The sequence below is a fragment of the Eschrichtius robustus genome, chromosome 1 (assembly GCF_028021215.1).
Source record: "Eschrichtius robustus isolate mEscRob2 chromosome 1, mEscRob2.pri, whole genome shotgun sequence".
NCBI classification, from domain to species: domain Eukaryota; kingdom Metazoa; phylum Chordata; class Mammalia; order Artiodactyla; family Eschrichtiidae; genus Eschrichtius; species Eschrichtius robustus.
The window spans coordinates 188,350,028-188,371,777 of NC_090824.1; the positions used below are offsets into that span (position 1 = coordinate 188,350,028).

General features: G+C 39.7%; 1 protein-coding gene across 3 annotated transcripts in view; it reads right to left on the reverse strand.

Moving 5' to 3' along the window:
* Positions 1-2,380: 2,380 nt before the first annotated feature.
* The window catches only part of C1H10orf67 (chromosome 1 C10orf67 homolog), a 112,230-nt gene continuing 92,860 nt past the window's right edge, over positions 2,381-21,750 (reverse strand). The window contains exons 15-17 of one of the 3 annotated variants that reach the window (XM_068538699.1): positions 18,772-18,855; positions 18,625-18,685; positions 2,381-2,801 (exon numbers count right to left, since the gene is read on the reverse strand). In XM_068538699.1, coding sequence (XP_068394800.1) covers positions 2,596-2,801; positions 18,625-18,685; positions 18,772-18,855 — 351 coding nt within the window. In that variant the 3' untranslated portion in view covers positions 2,381-2,595. Of the gene's footprint in view, positions 2,802-18,624; positions 18,686-18,767; positions 18,856-21,750 lie in introns of all 3 variants that reach the window. The other 2 variants (XM_068538689.1, XM_068538708.1) reach the window with 2 other exon arrangements.

Consider the following 21,750-nt stretch of genomic DNA (forward strand, 5'->3'; position numbering starts at 1 on the left):
TTTCACTTGTTCTCATGGGGCATTCCAAAGCAAGTTTTCCTATTGACCGGATGTCAGGACATTTCATCCTCTTGAGCTTCTAAATTCAGCAACCAGGGCTTGGCAATGAAATCAACAGGAGAAGAAATGAGATTTAACCTTAGCATTTGCAGACACCAAGGAGATTGAGCCATCTTTCACATCTCCTCAAAGTGTATACTAATTTTTCTCTGCATGTCATGGGGTTGGTTATAGCCACACACATCTCTCCAACTTTCTGCCTTTATTCCAGTGGGAAGCTGCAAATACACTCCCCGAAAGTAGAAGTGCAAAGAAATTGTGGCCACTCTTGTCTTTGTCAGCGCATAACCTGTTGCTCTAAGGACATTTTATAATAAAGTCAGCCTCTAAATCGTCATGCTTTATGGACATATTTATTTATGTTTTTAATGGAGATTGGCTTCACAGTTTCCACTATATCTTCGATGATTGATTTTTTTATTCAGCCAACTTTTATTTACCTTGCGAAAATGTTCTGGACCAATGTGATAAATTACAGATATGCAAATTTCTTTGAATGGTGTTGTAAGTGTGTCTAGCTCCAGCTGAATAACGCCTTGCAAGTCAGTCTGTGCGCGCTCAGGACCCCAGGGAGCTGATCAAAGCACCCATTCTCTTTCATCCCCGGTATTCTCCTCCAAACTATTTCGATACAATATGTTTCCATGATGCACTTAATGTGCTAGGGACATAGAACTCATTACAACCTAGCTAGTTCTGCCGACCTCTTTGTTCTGAGGCAGAAAGTCAAAGAAAAAAGGAAAAGCGCTGCCAGTTGCCAGCTTTCTGAAATGCTAAAGCATGCGTCATTTTTCACCAGGTCTCGTCGTGATATCCTCAAAAGACAAACTATGAAACCGGCCTCAGCCCTTTCTGGCATTAATTACACTGCTGTCCAGCCGATCTGTTTTTCCTATTATATGCATTTCTCAGCAGGGATTTTTTTTTTTTTGCAAGAGTAATGCAGCTGCAAGTTAAACTATGAATGCGTTTTTTTATCACTATGGGAAAAATAAGTAAAAAGGCTGCAAAACATACAACTGAACTTTGTAAAGACTTCTGGTAGATAAGATCTAGGGTGGGACTTAGGAGGTTTGTGCAACTTCTGTAAAACCTGAAATTGACTTAAGAGCCTCAGGCATTTCCAACGTGCCCTCAGTGTTCTGTGGAGACACTCATTGTGCCATGTGAAATTCCGCTTTGGTACCCAGATAAATCTTGAAGGTGAAACTTTTCAAGGTTTCTGTGAAAATTCTGAAATTAAACAGTCTATTCTACACCCAGCCAAGAGGCTGTTTCTAAGGAATTTCTGTCCAGGATAATAGCACAGAGAATATAAATTCTATTTCATTTCCTCCGTTTCTTGTAGGGTTGATTGGTTGGTGGAAATGGCTGGCAGCCAGTTCTGGGAAAGATTCCAGACCTGACTCCGATTAACCCTCTCTGGTGAAACTCTGCTGGAAACCAACTCACCAGCAATTGCCATTAATCTACTTACTAATTAAGCCAATTCATTTCTAAAGGAGAAAAATTCCTTTCTTTAGCCAAACTGATGGGAGGAAATTTGAAAGAAGCGCCAAACTGTGTAACTGTAATTCAGCCAAGGACTGCTAAAAAAAGGTGTTGATATATAGCAGCAGATTTAAAACAAGTTTCTAGGGCAACACTCCTTTGGAGACGGTGGCATATAGTGCATAGTAGATGAAGCTCGAATAATGCTCCACCGCGCTATGCCACCCCATGTACTCGAGTTGAACACGTCTCTCTCCAATTAAATCCAGTGCCTTTTATGCACAAATAAATCGCCTCTGTAGCTTTCGTTTGCACCAGGGTATATCAGCTTTATGTGACAGCTACCATAAATGTACTTCTTGAGATTTAATAAACAGCTTTAGAAATCTGCAATCCAGAGCCTACTATCTTGAAACTGGGCTGCAGACTGGGCCTGACTTGTAGTCAAGGGAACAGAAAGGACCGAACTGACCACTGCGCCGGGAAGAAAGCAAACCGGTCTTTCAGGAAATGGTACCTGACATTCCGGAAAGAATAGATATGTGAATCTTCATCTTGATCCTTACCTGGAAGCACTACTCCAAAGAGTTTCCACACTTACTAAAGAATTGTTTACAGAGTTTAAGATACGTCTGGGAGTCCCGTGCCTATGTCAGAGTGGACCTCCTTAGAGGAAATTTGAAATCCCCTTCGAGGTTTCCTGGATCGCCTTTATGGGATCAGTTGGCAGCAAATCAGTTCGACTTCGCGTTACAGAGAGACCCGGTGGATTAGAGAGGGAATGACACAGGGTTAGTGCCTCAAACTTTTTAATTTTAATTGAAGTCCGTTCCTTCCCACCCTAAGGCGTTGGGGCACCCCACTGAGCCCAGGAAGCGCCTGGATGGATTTGGCGGCGGCTCAGGGTCTGTGCGCCCCGCTCACCAAGCGCCAGCGAGCGGGGTTTCCTTCCGAGCTTGGAAAGGTGCGCACAGAGCGCACACTTGGCCTTCTCTTCAAGCGCGGTGCTCCAGAGCGTGTGCGACATGTGGCGAGACGGAACAGTTACGTTAGAAACGCCTTGGAGACGGTGTCCCTTGTCAGGGAGGCAGTCCTTACGCCAGGACGGGGAGGGCCCTCTTCCTGGGGTCCCGCTCTGCGCAGCCCACTGTCCTGTGCCCACTCAGGAGCGTCTGTATCGTTCACTGGGGTGTTCTGGGGCATCCACGGCTTCTCCAAAGGCTCTTCTTCCAGGGTTTCTGACAGCCTCACTAAACATACGGAGAGACGAAGAGATGTGAAATTTGGTTTACTTCTGTACATAAACCGCTCCGCGCCCATAGCTCTTTGCCTCACTTTCAGTGGTGCCTCCCAGGCCTGGCCCCGGCTAGGGGGCCTCTTCAGTAACCTCGACGAGGGGGTGAGGGCAGGTCAGTCAGGTGGCCAGATCCTCCTTGGCCTTCAAAATAGCATGTGCCCATCAAGTTTTCCCCTGAGGTAGTTTTCCTGCTGCCCCAGACTGAAGAAATGGTCTGAGGTGCCTGTGACCAAGGCCGGTAACTGACCTTCTTCTGACTCAGGAGTTACGAGCCATCGTAAGAGAATAAAACAAGGCAGGGGCTGTCTTGTGTTTGGGTCCTAGGATCTGACTAAGGTTTACATTTCCATTTGCGTTTTCAATCTTTCTTCCTTATGAAATAGCAAATTATGAATGAGGAGGAAAGACAATCAACTTGGCGGAGTTCTGAAGTTGGGGGGGTGGGGAGGTTTGCCCTCCCTGCTCCCCCCCTCCCGCCCCAGGCTGGGCTCTCTGCTCGGTAGGGAGGGACATTTACCTGGTGTGTAAATTGTGAGGAAAGCGTTGGGGGTCTGAGACAGCAAAGCCACAACATGGGATATGATGTTCCAGCTTTGAAGGGGAACAAAGGCCCTGAGCTAACCCCAGTGAAAGCCAGGAGCGTGGAGAAGGCAACAAAGACTTGCAGCCTGCGGTCACCGGTAGGTGTCAATGTGGACACTCACAGCCGGGGCAGTGGAAGAGGGGGACACAGAGCCAGGCTGTCATTCCAAGGCTTAACATGAGCAAAGATAAAAACGCGACAAGCTCAGCTTTCAATGGTTGGGAGGTTCAAAGTGGAGTGCTAGGGAGTGTATCTGGGTCAAGTATTCTCTGAAGCAGGGCCCCTCTTTCTCTCGTCCAGTATCAGCCAGGGAAGTTCTAAGGCCCCTTTCCCAAGGTAACTTTTCTTACTAAAAGAAGAATCTTCAAAATAATGTCCGATTCTACCCACTGCCTAAGGTGAAGATGGAGCTTTCAGCACTTCCGGATCCCAGAGACCCGGGTGGCTGCATTAACTTATGAACTGGAACAGCCTACCTTAACTTTTGGGATAAAGTTCATGTACTCTTGTACGAATTTAATGAAAAGAAATAACATTTCCTTTTATGAAACTGTGCACACATGTAGGTGAATCGAAGGGTAACATAATTTAGAAAGTATTCATCCAACAAAGAAGTTTCAGTAGTAAACCATTGAAAGAATAATGGAGACCTAGTAGAATTAAATATACCTGTGGTTTCAGATTCCCTATTAGAAATCAGCAGACAAGGCATTTACCAGCAAATGACTCCTCTAGAATCTGGGAGAGATAATTGGGAATCCTCCGCTAATGCAACTGATTAGCAAAGACCATCTTAGAGAACGAATAAGTGGAAATGATAACAAATTATGTTTATCCTAAGAACGCGGACACATTGTGTTCCTTAACTTCTGCTACTAGAAACAAAATACAAGTTTTAAAAATTATCATATAATAAAATTCTGATTTTCTTTAGCTGAAGTAAGTCTCCTAAATAATAATTTAAAAAAAGGATGTAAATATCCTTAAAAGACTAATGACATTTCACAGGTAATGCAATTTGGAAAGAAACACTTCCATGTTTTCTTTTCCAACAATGTGCATTTTTGTAAACTGCTATAAATTGCAATTCAAAAGCACTGATCTCGCCATCCCCAATCATTTTTTATACTGATCAAATGAATGCAGATACTCCCATTTGGGAGGGGCGACATGACATTTCACTTGGCAGTTCTAAACAGGTCACAGACCTTTCACAGACCCTAAGGCAGTGGGAGGGAGCTCTTTACTAAACCGTGTAACCAAATCAAACCAATGGTTACCCCTTTTCAAAACCATTGGAATGGTTTGCACAATGCTATTCACATAGCAGCACAGAAACTGAAAGGATGGTCATCCAATGGAAATTTCTTTCCTTTTGTTTACACTTGCAGAGCTCAAAAAGTAATACTTGGAGGAAAATAATTACATTTGCTATGATAAAAGTCTTAAATACTTAACATGCATTTTGGTTGGCGTGACCCGGCATAGATATCACCATCCATTGGTACATATATATATGCACATGTATGTATGTATATGCATGTATATTTATTGGAGATGTCTTTTTGTTTGAAACCTTAGGCACAAAGACACAACATGGCTGCCCTCAAGATGACCTATTGCTTTCAAGTTGCTTGAACACATCAGAATTTCCATTGTTAAGGTTGATTAATTGAAACTGATAAGTTACCATGAATAAAGATTGTTTTTCTGTTTAATGTGGTGGGCCTGATTTGGTAAATGCCTTATTCATGTAGCTTTGCAGTGCAGCATATGGGCAAGAGTCATTCAGTATCACAAACATATACAATTTATTATGCTTGTATGGGCACAACCAAAGGCCTTTCTATTTTAATGACAAAGTTTCAATGAAAAATTCCATTTAAAGAGTCACTAGGAACATGAGGTGTGATTTTGTAATTTATTCTTAAGAGTTTCCATCTCTGAGTTTCTGTGAGTAGTTTAAAACATATCACATTTAAATACAGTTTAAAAAAAGATGCAAACATCTAAATTACACCTTAGCGCTTGTCATTGGGAATACAGCAGAATTTATGTTAATGTTAGCAGACATAAGAAGAGAAAGCACCTTTTCATCTGATGCTACCTTGTGTGCTCTGCTAATGATAAAGTTACCTTAAGCGTTTCATTGAGATGCCAGGAATAAAAGCTCACACTGCCCAGTTTACAAGAAAATGCAAAGGATGCTGGTGAATAACATGTTAACTTCCTGACATCTTTTTTCCCCCTTAATAAATGAAATCAGAAGACAATATTTAAAAATAATTCAGGGACTATCACATGAAAATACAGTGGATTTATTAATTTTCCCACAATTTTACTACTGTTAGCTTCCTTTACTTAAAAGCTGATGTCACTTTTCAGACTACATTAAAAACTGTCATGAATATTTACCGATAAAGGTAAGTTTTAAAATTTTTTTCTAATGATGTACAGAAACGTTTTTCTCCCTTTTTCATTTTGGCTGCTCATGTAATCCCCAGAAGAATAATAACAACAACAAAAATCTACGAGAGATTTGCTAATGAACTAAAGAAATGACTGTATCAAACCATCAAAGAGATAGCTACCATATTCAGCCTTTTGTCTTATCAAATAAATTCTCTAGTCATTCATGTCCATGAAACAGTTCAAGTTCACCCAACATTTCTCAATTAAATTAGATGGGTAATCTCAGTTCAACTCTTCGGGAGAGTAATAAACCACATTGGTCACAGTTGACCACAGCTAGTATGTGATTCATAAAGGACTGGGTGTCCATTGGAAAGCTAATCAGTGCACCATCACTTGTAAAATTCCCTCCTGCATTTTGAAGCGATAATCTGTATCTAATTTTTAAAGAAAAATTTACTCTCCTTTCACTCTTCTGAGGCCAATTTCTTTTCTGGACCTGAATAGAGATCATTGGTGAAACAGTACCAAATAGCTCTGGTATGTGTATAACAAAAACCCACCTCTTTGTAGAACATAACAAATTATGCAATGTTCACAGATGCGCTTCGCATTGTGCCTTTTGTGAGAAAATGAAGGCCCTAGTCAATTCCCCACCCCCCTCTTTATGAAAGCCTGGGCTCCCCATGCAATCTGTCCTAATCCTAGAGAAAAATCATTATACCTAATACGGAAGCTTCATAGTTATTTGAAAAGGGATTTTTCATTTGCACTTTTGGTCTTTGTAATTTATTTGCACAAGTGTGAATTTGAAGTTGCAAGCAAATTTGTTCCTATAAACAAGCAAGGAGGATTAAAATGTTAACTGCTCCTCTAGCCCACATTTGATATTTAGAGGAAATGCTGTGTTCACACAATCCCATGGCTTGAATTTATAGGCTACCAAAGAAATATAGTAATTTTTCAATTACAATTTTAAAAAATTTACACACTGAAAATATTTTAAACATCGTTTCTGTATTTTGGCTTTTTATGATCTTTATGAGGGAAGGGGCTGCTAATGGCTAATCCTGATTTTCACGAGGTAGCAGTTTCTGAAGAAATGGTGACAAATGCAGAGAGGCATTTTCAGGTTCACCTTGCCTTGTGGGACCTCTGTAAATACTCGTATTACTTTTATTGAATGTGCTAATCTTTGAGTGTCAGTCTTAGAATAGAAATTTCAAGCACTGAGAAGACTCTCTGTATCCTCAGTGCCTCACCTAAGTCTTTGTTTATAGTAGGTGCTCACAGTTACCATATGATCCAACAATCCCACTCCTGGGCATATATCCAGACAAAACGCTACTTCAAAAAGATACATGCACCCCAGTGTTCACAGCAGCACTATTTCCAATAGCCAAGACATGGAAGCAACTTAACTGTCCATTGACAGATGAATGGATAAAGAAGCTGTGGTATATATACACAGTGGAATACTACTCAGCCATAAAAAAGAATGAAACACTGCCATTTGCAGCAACATGGATGGACCTAGAGATGATCACACTAAGTGAAGTAAGTCAGACAGAGAAAGACAAATACCATATGATATCACTTATATGTGGAATCCAAAATATGATACAAGTGAACTTATTTACAAAACAGAAACAGACTCACAGACACAGAAAACAAATTTATGGTTACCAGAGGGGAATGGGGGTGGGGAAGGGATAAATTAGGAGTTTGGGATTAGCAGATACAAACTACTATATATAAAATAGATAAACAGCAAGGTCCTACTATAAAGCACAGGGGACTATATTCAATATCCTGTAATAAATCATAATGGAAAAGAATATGAAAAAGAATACACATATGTATAACTGAATCACTTTGCTGTATGCCAGAAACTAGCACAACGTTGTAAATCAACTGTACTTCAATTAAAAAAAGTAAAATCTAGTAGGTGCTCATAAAGTCTGTGGAATGAATGAATAAATAAATGAATGAATTAACAAAAAGAAGGTGAAACCTAGGAGGTTAAGAAGTGTGGGCCCCTCGGTATCCACGGCCTTTCCAGTTGCCTCCACATTGACCTGTCTTGGTCATGAGACTCGCTCTGACTAATGGGACAGAAGCAAATGTGGTGCCAGCAAACTTCAACAGTCCTTGTGCACTGGCGCTTGCTCTTTTTTGCTGTTCTTGAGAACTCTGACACCACCATGAAAGCAAGACTGGGTTTGCCTGATCAATGATGAGAAATGTAAGATGTGGTTGCCCCTGTCAGCCCAGCAGACGGCCAGCCTGAGGCCGTCGACAGCCAGCTAACCGTAGAATATGAGCGAGCCCCAGCAAGAGCAGGCACAAGACCTACCACCTAGGTGCAAGCATGTATAAAGGCACAGAAGCATGGAAGAGCATGGAAGAGCGGGGAACAGCAAGTCATTTGTTATGACTAGACTAGAGAGCTCATGTAGGGGAGAGGCAGGGATTATGCATGCTCTTATATGCTAAACTGAAGAATTTGGTTTTATCCTGAAAGCCGTAGACATCTATTGAAGGATGCACAGGAATAACAAAGTGTGTAAAAGTGAATCAAAGAATGAAATCCTTAGTGACCCCAACACTTAATGCTCAGAGCAGGGACAGAACTGAGTAACCAGGAGAGACCGAGAAGGATGTTCTGAGAAGTAGGAAGAGAACAAGAGCAGGTTGGTGTCTAGGAGTCAAGAGAAGAGCATTTCAAGAGTTAAGGGACGCTCATTAGTAACAGAATGCAAGGGGTGTGGCCCAGTGCCAGGGGACACACTGGAGGAACTGAAAACTATTTCGCATGTGAAGGATTCCCTAGGGAGGAGCAGTGTCAGGGAGATGCAGAGCAGAAGGCAAGTGGAGTAATCTGGGGCTAGAGAAGGAGAGAGAGCAGGTTCCGATTTCCCTCTGGAGGGCTGGCATTAAAGGTAAGGAGGATCAGAGGGCACTTGCTTGAAGAGGAAGGGAGGGGATGAGAAAGAAAAGAAGGCGGGGCTTCCCTGGTGGCGCAGTGGCAGAGAATCTGCCTGCCAATGCAGGGGACACGGGTTCGAGCCCTGGTCTGGGAAGATCCCACATGCCGCGGAGCAACTGGGCCCGTGAGCCACAACTACTGAGCCTGCGTGTCTGGAGCCTGTGCTCCACAACAAGAGAGGCCGCGATAGTGAGAGGCCTGCGCACCGCGATGAAGAGTGGCCCCTGCTCGCCGCAACTAGAGAAAGCCCTCGCACAGAAACGAAGACCCAACACAGCCAAAAAAAAAAAAAAAAATACTCATGCTTGGGTCCCATCTTAAGCTTAAAAAAAAAAAGAAAAGAAAAGAAGGCGTCGACAGGATTACAGGAGGAGAGCACTGGGATATGGTGGGACTCTTTAGTCAGAGGACAAATAGGGATGTTAGGTTGTTACCCAAGTTCATACAATTATGATGTGACGCAAACGTCAGACTCAATTTTATTAAACATTTATTGATCACTAACTGAATGCCTGGGAAGTGGCAGGCACATTTATACACAAGCCTTATCAACATTTGATTCCTTAAAATGACAACATACCTTGAAGTTGGAGGAAGTAGCTTTCTAATCAATCAAAGGGAGATGTCTCCGTTACTTGAGAAGTCAACGGCAGAACTCCTTACCCTACGATGTAATGCCAACTGGAATCACAAGGTCCCTGAACTCATTTGGGATGGTGGCTCTCTATCTATTGAATGTGGATGTCATGGAAATTATCAAATTGCCATCCTGCTTTTAGCTTCCTAGAGCTGCTGTAACAAAGTAATATAAACCATATAGCTTAGAACAACACGTATTTATTCTCTCACGGATCTGGAGGTTGGAAGTCTGAAATCGAGGTGTTGACAGGACCTTGCTCTCTCTCAAACTCTGGGTACAATCCTTCCTTGCCTCTTCCTAACTTCTGGTAGTGGCTGTAGATCCTTGGGGTTCCTTGGCTTACAGCTGCACCTCTCCAATCTCTGTCTCTTTCATCACATGGCATTCTGCCTGTGTGTGTGTGTCCCAATTTCCCTCTTCTTATAAGGACACCAGCCATATTGGATTAGGGCCCACCCCAATCACCTCATCTTAACTTGATTAAATCTGCAAAGACCCTATTTTATAAATAAGGTCACATTCACAGGAACCGGGGTTAGGGTGTCAACATATCTTTTGGGAGAGGGGGGACATAATTCAACCCATAACACATCCTTTTCCAGAAAAGGTAACTTATTGCCTATTTCACAGACAGAACACCGGGGGAAAGGACTTTTACTAAGGTGCAACAGAGACTTTTAAAATGTTCTTTCAAGAAATGGTAGATATTTAATACATGCTTTTGATGTATAGCATAATAAGAAGTGGGGCCATTGTTTACAAAGGGGAAGTGTTCTTAGAACAGACCGTATACATAAGGTAGGCCTGAAATCAAATGAAGGGTCTTTGGTCTAGAAACATGAAGAAAACTGATTTGAACATATAGGAATTGTTTGGTGGGGGGAGAAGGAAGTACAATATAGCAAGTTCATGATTTATTATACTGTATGGACATGATAAATAACAATTTAAAAAGAAAAAAATCCAAAGATATACTGGGGGTCTTCCCTAGTGGTGCAGTGGTTGAGAATCTGCCTGCCAATGCAAGGAACACTGGTTCGAGCCCTGGTCTGGGAAGATCCCACATGCCGCAGAGCAACTAAGCCTGTGAGCCACAACTACTGAGCCTGTGCTCTAGAGCCCACAAGCCACAGCTACTGAGCCTGTGTGCCACAACTACTGAAGCCCACGTGCCTAGAGCCCGTGCTCCACAACAAGAGAAGCCACAGCAGTGAGAAGCCCGCACACCACAACAAAGAGTAGACCCTGCTCCCTGCAACTAGAGAAAGCCTGTGCGTAGCAACGAAGACCCAACACAGCCAAAAATAAATAAATAAATAAATAAAATTTTAAAAAAAACCCAAAAAACAAAGACATACTGGGATAAAATAGATAAACATTTCTCAGGTAAAGAAATGTAAAACAATGAACAAGGCTGTTATGGACTGAATTGTGTCTCCCCCAAAAGACGCTGGAGTCCTAACTGCCAGGACCTGTGAATGTGACCTTATTTGGAAATAGGGTCTTTGCAGATGATTGAGTTAAGATGAGGTCATTAGGGTGGACCCTAATCCAATATGTCTTCATCCTCATAAAAAGGTGAAATTTGGACACAGATACACACACACGGAGGGAAGACTGTGTGAAGACGTGAGGAGACCACCATCTACAAGCAAAGGAACACGTGAGGTTCCTGAAGATCTGAGAGCAGCATGGACAGGTTCCCCCTCACAGACCTCAGAAGGAACCAACCCTGCTGGCATCTTGATTCCAAAGTTCCAGCCTCCAGAGCTGTGAAACCACAAATTTCTGTGGTTTAGCCAACCAGTTGCTGTACTTGGTTATGGCAGCCCTAGCACTCATACACAGGCTGAAACCACAGACCTGTGTAATTCCAGCTGCAGAAATTCACAATGACAGCCAGGAATAAAGCTCCTTTTTGGTGACAGAGGCTAAATGTGCTCCATGTTGGGTGAAAGAACAAACCACTCCTCAAAGACAGAAGCATGAATGAAAGGAAATTGGGAGAAAAAAAAAAGTTTCTAACCTGGGGCTACTATGGCTTTTTAGAAAGCTCTGGGCTTAGGGAGGCTCAAAGGCAAAACTTACTTCACTCACAGGAACTGAGCCAAGCGACCTGATGGCTTAAAGGCTTCAAGACCCTATTGTCACAGCAGGACAGGCACCCCAAACTTATAAGAACTGGCTGTAGACTGGGAGTGAGAGTGGCGGAAGTGGGTGCAGTTACCAAACTGTACTCAGAATATACTGCATTCAGGTGGTGGGAGGGGAGAGAGAGAGAGAGAGAGAGGGAGGGAATGAATATGAATGAGACAGAGAAACTTGACCCTGTAAACCAAAATTCCAAAATAAATAAAGGAATGGAATGCTAGGAAAGACAACAGAAAGATGAGCTATCAGGATACGAATTCACTCCAGATAAATTTAAGTTGGTGAAATAGTTTGACAAAGACTTTAAAATGTGTGTTTAGTATGCTCACAGAAATAACTGGTAGTGTCCACTAAACAAATAAATTATGATGCAAAACAGGCCAGGATAAAATAAGAACTGGTGGCTCTGAAAATGAATCAATTTAAAGTCTTGGGAAATAAAAAAAGTCACTAAAATAAAACTAAAACATGGGATAAACTGGGCATAGATGAAGAGAGGATCAGAAAATTGGAAAAGGTAACATCAAGAAATCCATCCATATGCACAACAGAGAAATAAACACAAAAATTAGAAAATGTAGATTAGAGGCATGAGAAGAGACTGTGAGGTGCTCCTGAAGAAAATAATGTGTAGGATGTTACACAAGCAATATTTGAAAAGACAATGGCTGAGAAATTTCTAGAAGTAAAGAAAGATATGAATGATCCAAACTGTACTCTGAATATTGATCAAGATTAAATACATTTTATAGAATGAGTACATTACAGTAAAACTACAGACCATCAAGAATAAAGACTAAACCTTAAAAGCTACATAAAGAAAACTCAAATGACCACAAATGGTTGACAAATCGACAACAAACTTCAAGAAGCCTGAGCAGAGGCTCAAAGGCAATGGTATAATAACAAAATGTGGAGGAAAAAATAACTGCCAACCCAGAATATCATATCTTGCTAAACTACCCTCAAGAGGGAGATAAAATTAAGACAAACAGAATTTATCACCAATAGGTCCTCACTAAACGAATTATTGAAGTAATGATACTTTTTAACATGCACATATACTAAAACATACACATACGCAATGGGTACTCAACATGTAATTCTGTGTTTTCTGAATATTTGAAATATTTCATAAAAAACAAAAAAATAGTTTCTTAATTAGTCGACGAGCCCTTCCCTCAATTCATTCTTACTGATATGTAAACACAAATAATAAGATTATTTTGTAGTTGTCACTCTAGCTTACATTTGTGTAGCATGTAACAGTATACAACATACTTCTTCCTATGACCTACTTTTTTTCCATGTGATCATTTCATTCAAGATAAGGAACATGCATTAAAGAATCTGAACCAGCCGGGAACAGGAAAGGCTGAGGACTGAAGCCCAGTGACACTTCCCTACACTGACATAAATATCCACTTTTCTGATCTCAATTTATTCCCTCAAATTCCAAACTTGGGGTTCCTCCCATTGAAAGGAATATTCATATGGTATCCTTCACATGCAAAGATGTCACTCCCAGTTCACTTAAGGGTGCAACTTGATATGTCCATGAATTTGCATGAATCCATACACAACATCTTGTAACATTTTGTCATTTCTCTAACAGAACCATTCCTAAATTTAAAAATTAATACTCACTCAATACTAATTAAAACCTCTCTCAATATTTTGTTACCACCATAAAAGGCTTATATGGTTTATAATTGACTGGGCAGCAATGGGCAGCTGAGGTTTGGGATGAAATCAGTGGCCACAGGATCCAGAGAGGCTGCTGGAATCCAACTCATGGCCCAATGACTGAATAATAACACACACCAGAAACCATCCTTGCCTCATGCTACATGCTTTGGAGACCTCTGAGTACCAGTTTGGGGCATAATTAGGAATATGCTTAGTGGCATTTATTCAATGAAACATTGTCTACAAATACTTAAAAGCATCACTAGACTGAATTAATACAAGATAGCCCATCAAATTAATAAAGTACATTTTTAATATGTATTAGTCGTGACCTTTTTTCCTACTAAGTTGTTATGATCTTACAAATTCAGAGTACTTTGCCTGCCTACTTGTTTCAACTATTAACATTATTTTCAAAGCATGTATTATCTGTTTTCATTTTTCACATTTTTCAACTCCTTATTTGACCAATGGACAAAGCTTCAGTTGGATAGAGAACTTCAGATTAATTCTCGAATCCAGTTGGTCATCTTGGCTCTTTTCTATGCCATTGAGAATTCCCTGTATTTGGAAAGGTATGTTAAGAGACACACTGCTGATCTTCCAGGCTTTAATTTGTCATTTAATATCCTAAATCCCATGCCTCGAATAGAAAATATCTCTAGAAAACAGGCATAAAGAGCAAGGAAAATTCTTAAGAAAAGGTAGTTGAGAATCAGCCCAAATCTCAAAGACAAGGATGACATATATAACTTAGCAATACAACATCTGAATTACAGGTAATTGGTGACAATAAGAGAAGTAGAAAAGTTGGTGGCAGTGACATCATAAACATTAACAGACCCCTTAATACATTATATTTAGTAAATCAGGTTAGTCCTATTTTAACATTTTTAATAGCCATCAATTACATGCTAAGTGATGTTATATATTATGTATGTATGTGGTATATGTGGTAATACTGTAAGATACACATTTCAATATGAATACCTTAGTAAATTATATTAATTATAGCTGAAGTCTAGAAACAATATGTAAAACAATGCTAACACTTATGCCTAAAATGCTTTCCTTTTTATCTTTTAAATTCCAACTTCTTGTGTGATTTTTAAAATTATTTTTGTGTTTAAAACAAAAACAGGGTCAACGGAACTCCACTTTCAATTAATATTTATTTTTATAAATTGGTGGATAATACACTTAGTAAAAAAAAACACTTTTCAGGTCCAAAGTTTCAAAGGGTGAAAAGAAAGGTTTTAAAATCCTATCCAATGTATTGCGATTGTTCTACTATTCTTTAAAAGCCTTTAAAATCACTTCTTCCATGTTTCTTCCCTAAAAGTCTGAGAGAATTAACAATACAATGTAATCTAGGTTTAAATTTGGGTGTCTCCTGTGTTTCAGATATTTATGTTTGAGCTTTCTCTTACTGACAAGCCACTTAAAGGGTCACTGTTACTTTGAGGTTTTATCTATGAGATTTGTGTCTTTGGGGCTCATTAGGAACATTTTCAAAGATTACAATGTCAATAGCACCTAATTACTGGACTGTGAGAAAGGTCTTCTTAAGTACATAAAATCTGTGGCAGTGCACAGTGCACAATGGGCAGCTCAGATCCCAAATTTTATCACAGTTAAGTAGCAAACAAATTAATAATGTTACCTGGGATCTTTTGGGATAATTACTACTGTGTAAAAAAACGGCTTTGAAATTCTGCAGATAGTATGGTACCTCATTTTTTTATTCCCTTATATTAATGAGGATTTATTTATCTCAAACTTTCTTTGTTGCAAGAATAACTCTCTGTTGTTCTTGCTAGAATTTTTTGGAGTAAAGCTTGCAACATAACAAAAAGTTAATTTCAATTTGCTTAGGAAAGATATATCACTTGATGTAACATTGTTTTAAGTTATGTTTTGTTTTATTTTGCTCTTTTCAAAATATCTACCATATGATCTGATACCAGTGACAAATTTTATATTCTTTCTTATGCTTGGTAGACAATTAGTTACTAAAGAATTAAAGGAGAGACCAGTTCTTTTAAATCACTAGCCTACTGCTGAGGATATTATAGCTGTCGTGTAGTAGATTAAAAAGCAGGTTTGCCTGACTTTATTTTGGGAACCCAGGGATTGTATTATCCATAGCTCAGGAGGAAAGGCAGGGATGGGGTTAGCTAGGCACTTCACCTCATTTAATCCTCATAACAAAGCCAGGAGGTGGGGTCGCCATCTCCATTTTACACAGCAGAGGGAGCTGAATGAAGTTACCCAGGGAGTGACTGGAATGAGACAGGAACTGAAGTCTGTCCACCTCCAAAGCCTTTCTGCTACATCACGTTTTCCCATTGTGTGTTGTTGAAAATAGGACCACACATTGTCATGCGTGAGTCTTGGGGCAAGTCAATATAATTGAGTGGTGACAAGCCTGGGCTCTAGGGCCACATTCTCTGGGTCTGAACCCAGCCTTATTTATAAATTAATAATCTATTTATTTGTGGTCATAAACCTGGCAGCTTACTAAACCCCTCTGAATCCAATTGTCTCCTCTAAGGCTTGAGAAAGCAAGAGTGCTGACTTTATAGGGTTTTTGTGAGGATTAGAGTTAAAACTTAAAAGACATTTGGAATAGTACCTACACCCACTAAATGGTAGTTATCCATAATTTTCAAAAGTATCTTGTGGTATGAAAATACAACGTAAGAACCTCTATCTTTGATGCAACACCAAGGATGCTGTTAACAGGGAGGATAAATATTCGCAGGGTATTTAAAATATTAATATTCTATTTACATAATTTAAAAAACAGAACTCAATACCACAGTGACTTTACAGGGTTGAATTTGGCTTCTGTCACCATATAGGTCACCCCCGTGTTATAGAAAGTAAGATTTGTCTGTAAGTCATGTACATACGAACCATGTAGCTAAACACCTCTTTGAAAATGTATTTGTGAATTAGTGCTTGAAAACACTGATAACGTATTGAACTACTTCCTAGGGGCCTGAAGGGGGTTCTCCACCTTCTGAAGTACCTGAGAAGCTTGGAGTGATTTGTTTTGTAACGACAGTTTGGTCCTTTGCCCGTCTAGTGTGAATACTGTTCAGTCCCCATAATCGTGAAAGACTGATACCTAATGAAAAAATTCATTTACTCCCCAACTAGTAAATTTGTAATTCAGTTTCCTCCTGGCATTCATGTATTGGTTTTTTTATCCATTAAAAATAGAAAATTTATTTCTAGTCAATTTTGGATTAACTGGAACCCAATTAACCAGAAACTTTTGTTAACTGGATGATTTCCCCACACTGTCTTCGGAGGGGAAAACATGACATGTCAACGTTATATCGGAGGTTTTGTAGAAAGAAACGTCAGGGTTATGCCCAGAGGCTTTCAGTGTGACACTGTCACCCACGCCTCTTCTGCGGTGCAGTCATATTCAGAATGATGCGCTTTGTGGCATGCTGCAAAATTATGGATCATAAAATAGCATTTACTTTCAATTTTATTAGTAAGGCAAAAAAAGGGGGCTAATGAATTTTAGGAGGGCTTTCCGTAGACAGGGTGGAAATAACTCTACACTTTGCATTTTCAGGACAGAGGAAAGGGAGTGATAGTGTTTGTTTTGGCCAAAGCTGCCTTATGGCCCAGGTGGCCATCAAGGTCGGTTTGTATGACTACAAATGGACCTTTGAAAACTGGTTTGCTTGGCAGAGAAAAATCACTTTTGGATGTAAGATTCTCAACTGAATTTTTTGCTGTTAATTAACCTCTCTAATTAAAATGTCAGGTGGAACACAGGTTCCAAATTTAACAATTTTTATTTTTATGATAAATCATGAGAGTCTCTCTTCCCCTAATACATTATGATATTTTAGAAATAACTTACTGTATGGGGTGGAATTTCCAACAACTCAACAGAGCTAGTCCCTTATTTAAATGCTGATATCTTTGGGGACTTCCCTGGCACTCCAGTGCTTAGGACTCCACACTTCCACTGCAGGGGCCCCGGGTTCGATCCCTGGCCGGGGAACTAAGATCCGCCAAGACACGCGGTGTGGCCAAAAAAAAAAAAAAATGGTGATATCTTTAAATTGCATGCCCTAGGCTAGCAGCTGCTACAGAGTCCAGGCTGGGCGTTACTGTCACCTAAATGCCAGTCCAGGAGGCAGCCAGCACTGTGACTGCCGAAAGATTCCTCTGCACACAGGCAGGCACCTCCGGAAAAGATACTACCTATACCCGTAAGCACTACAGAAAAAGCCTCTCCACTGCATGGAGGCCCAGAAGAGAGGTTCCTTTCTCAATCTAGTTTTCAAAAAGTTGATTTTAAAATTAGGGTCCAGCAGTAATAAAGATGCAGACGTAGAAAATGGACTTGAGGACACGGGGAGGGGGAAGGGTAAGCTGGGACGAAGTGAGAGAGTGGCATGGACATATATACACTACCAAATGTAAAATAGATAGCTAGTGGGAAGCAGCCGCATAGCACAGGGAGATCAGCTCGGTGCTTTGTGACCACCTAGAGGGGTGAGATAGGGAGGGTGGGAGGGAGACGTGAGAGGGAGGAGATATGGGGATATATGTATACATATAGCTGATTCACTTTGTTATACAGCAGAAACTAACACACCATTGTAAAGCAATTATACTCCAATAAAGATGTTAAAAAAAAAAAATTAGGGTCCAGGATTTAAACTCATATCACACACTTCCTCCTTGTTTAAAGATGCATTATAAAAGTCTACTTTTAACGATTCCCAGACATGAAAAACAGAAATTACTGACACCCTTTGATTACCATCAATAATTCAAACAAATAACGTTGCATTTCGTTAATCCAACTTGTTTATTAGAGAAAAGCAAGCATGGTTGTTTCCTAAAGACTTACAAAAACGTGTGGACAAAATGTACTTCCACCTCCAAAAGAGCCCAGTTTGAGGCCGCACAAGGACTGATGGGAGATAAAGGATGCTATAAATAGTTGTCTTTTTCTTCTAAGTATTAAATTGGAAAAATAGGGATTTAACAGGAGCTTCAGGTTTGTTGGCAGTTTAATTAAAAAGAAACAGGATTCCAACTGAGACAGTTCCTGGTTTTGAAGTATGACTCAATTCATTTTCAGTTAGCAGAGATCAATATTCAGAAATACATATTAACATTCTTTAATTTATCGTATCTATTAATAAATTGGCTGAAAAAAGTCATGCATTCACCCAGAAACCAAACATCTCAGGACAACAAAGAAAAGCATTATTAATCTTAATTACCCATCCTGCGTGAACCATTTCTCCAACAATAAGGATTCTTACCTCTTGGTGAAGGAGGGAGGGATATGTGATCCCTGTCTAGGTCGACATACCTGTTGTCTGTCTGTAGGTAAACCAAACCGTTTCATTACTGAGGCTGAATAATACTGACTGATTAAATGTTAAATAGGGAAAAAATAATCTACCTACCGAAGATGCATGATAAACATTTGCAGAAGATGTCGACGTTGTTATCAATTTCACTTTGGATTGCACAAATAAAGGTTTAACTTTCTGAAAGACACAAACGGTATGCACCGTGTTATCCAGGGGAAATAATGACCAGCTCAAATGGATGTAGAATGTTTTTCAGTCCTTAGTTAACTGAGATATGAAAATCATGCTCCTAACTTATTTGCTGAAATATGGCTGGGGAAATTCTTTCCTTTAAACCCAAGGAATAGACCCTTCCTAATTCAGCCTACTTTGAGAGAAAATTCAAGAAAAATGTTTTCCTTAATGTCTCTTCTGACTCTACTTCCTTTTGATTATCCCTATGCCATATGGGATTTACTGCTTGTAACTGGTCAGGTACCACCGGGTCATCCCCAGCACCACCCAGCTCCTGGAAGCTACACAGTGATGGTCCTGATTCCCAGCAATTGAAGAATGAAAAAACAAAAGCATCTCTTCCAGGAGTTCAGAAGCAGTAGCACACAAGCAGAATTGCCACCACATCATATATTGCAAAGTAAATCATGACATTAAAAATGCACAGGTGAAAAGGACCAAAAGTACAACAAGCATGATTATCAAAAAGAGGTCTGAGGTCCATGGATGCACCCTGGAAATTTATGTGACGTTCTCTCTACTCAAGGCTTCTCTCTTGCTGGTTTGTATGTATGTATACACACATACATGTAAGTGTGTTTGCACGCATTTTTCTATTTCCCCACAGCCTACTCCCACTCTGTTTTTGTTCCTCTCACCAAATAAACCATTTAAATATTTATTTGTATTTTTTATTTGAATATGTCCTTGCAAAAATATGTAATTTTGTGCATGTATTTTAATTTGTGCTAGTGGTATTATGTGATATCCTATTTTGTTGATTCTAAGGCATAGCCTTCTGATATTTTAACATCCCTAAAATCAGGATGCATCTGACAATAGATGGAGTGTCACAGTATGATTGGCAGCACTTTTTCTCTTTTAGAGTCTTATAAAATCTTGAACCAATGTTGAGCACATCTTAGATTCAGGGTGAAAAACAGCATATCTCGTGTGTTCCACTTCTTTCACTAAGGACTACGTACAAAGTAATTTCACTAAGTACTATGCTTTTAAGGTCCGTCCATTTTGTTACATATACATAAAATCTAGCACCGCATAGTACTACGTAGTACTCCAGGCATGTGTCGGCCCCGTTTTGCCCATCTGCTCTCCTAAGGTGGTCCAAGCCACACCATCTCTTACCAGCATCACTTCAATAGCTTCCTAATCTGCTTCTTTCCCTGCCCCAGGCCTCCATAGCTGCCAGAGTTGTCCCTTTAAAATGTTAAGTGAGATTGTCTTACTGCTCTGCTGAAAACTCTAAAAGGCTCCCAATTTTACTCAGAGTAATAGAAAAAAAATCAAAGTCCTGTTATCCCTTTAACCACATTTATTCCTGTTCTCTCTCGGTGCTCACTCTGCTCCAGCCACACTGGACGTTTTGTTGTTTCTCAAACATGCCAGGCACACTTCTGTCTTAGAGTCTTCCGATGGTCCTTTCCCTGTCTAGAAAACTCTTCTAAATATACATATGGTTCTTTCCTCACTGCCTTCAAGTCTTTCATAAAGATGGTAAAAGAAGCCAGTGTTAAACGCATGATTGCTGAGAATTTAAGTTCCAATGTACTCCATTGTTTCATACCGTGGGTGTAGAAGAAAATACCACCTCTCTGACAGGGCTGAAAAAGGTAAAATCCTGCTGAAGGGGTCAGAAATAGGGGCTGTGCACATCAACCTGCCTTCCAGCTGAAATGTAAAAGGGAGATTGGAGCAACACACAAGAGAATGCAGTTGATAACACTGGGTTTCAACACACCTCACCCTGTCAAGGATGAGAGAGAAGAGTAAATAAAACAGGGACTATGAAAAAACTGTAGAGTCGGTTAAACAAACAGTATCCTGAAATCAGAACTATATTCTTTAAAAAATGACCTATTATGAGATCTAGATGAAAACTTCATCAAGCTTGTTGTCTCCAACAATAGAGTATAAGAATATACGACCTCTAGAAACTACTGACAAAAGTCTCTGGAAAAGAATCGGTGGAGATAAAATGCAAACTAACATAATATTGTCAACAAAAGCTATAACTTGTTTATGGATTAGACGATTCAGCACCTAAAAGGTGCCAACTGTGCCCAAACTGATCTATAGACTTAACGCACTTCTAATCAAAATCCCAATGGAATTTTTAATTTGTTTCTTATGGTTTTTTTTATACTGTGAATATTGACAATCTGATTCTAAATTTTATATGGAAATGTAAAGATCCAATAAAGCCAAGGCATTCTTGAAGAACATCAGGGCAGGAGTATTTGTTTTATCAGAAAAAGATTTATCATAAAGGTATAGATATTAAATCAGTGTCACATTGATGCGAGAATAGACAAATAGAACAGTAGGACAGAATAGACAGAAACAGGCTCATACGTATATGAGCCCTTAATATAATACATAACGGGTGGAATTATGTAAATTATGTAAATGGTGCTAGATCTGCTGATTATCTATATTAAAAGAAAATGAAATCAGATGTCTACCTTTCTGTACACTAATATCAATTCTAGGTGGATTAAACCTCTAAATATGAAAGGCAAAACAAGAAAATAATTTTAAGTTTATAGAGAAGAAAATATTTTTTGTTTTTTAGGTTTTTTTAAATTATTGAAATATAGTTGACAAAATTATGTTAGTTTCAGGCGTACTACATAGTGATTTGACATTTGCATACATTAGAGAAGAATATATTTTTGATTAAAGGTTAGGTAAGGTTTTCTTAAAGACAGAAAAAAATATAAAGGCAAAAAGGGAAAGATTATTAAACTAACATTGAGATTAAGAACATTTATTTATGAAAAGATACCCAAACCTTGTCCATAAACTGGGAGATGACATTTGCAACCCAAGCATGCTGCT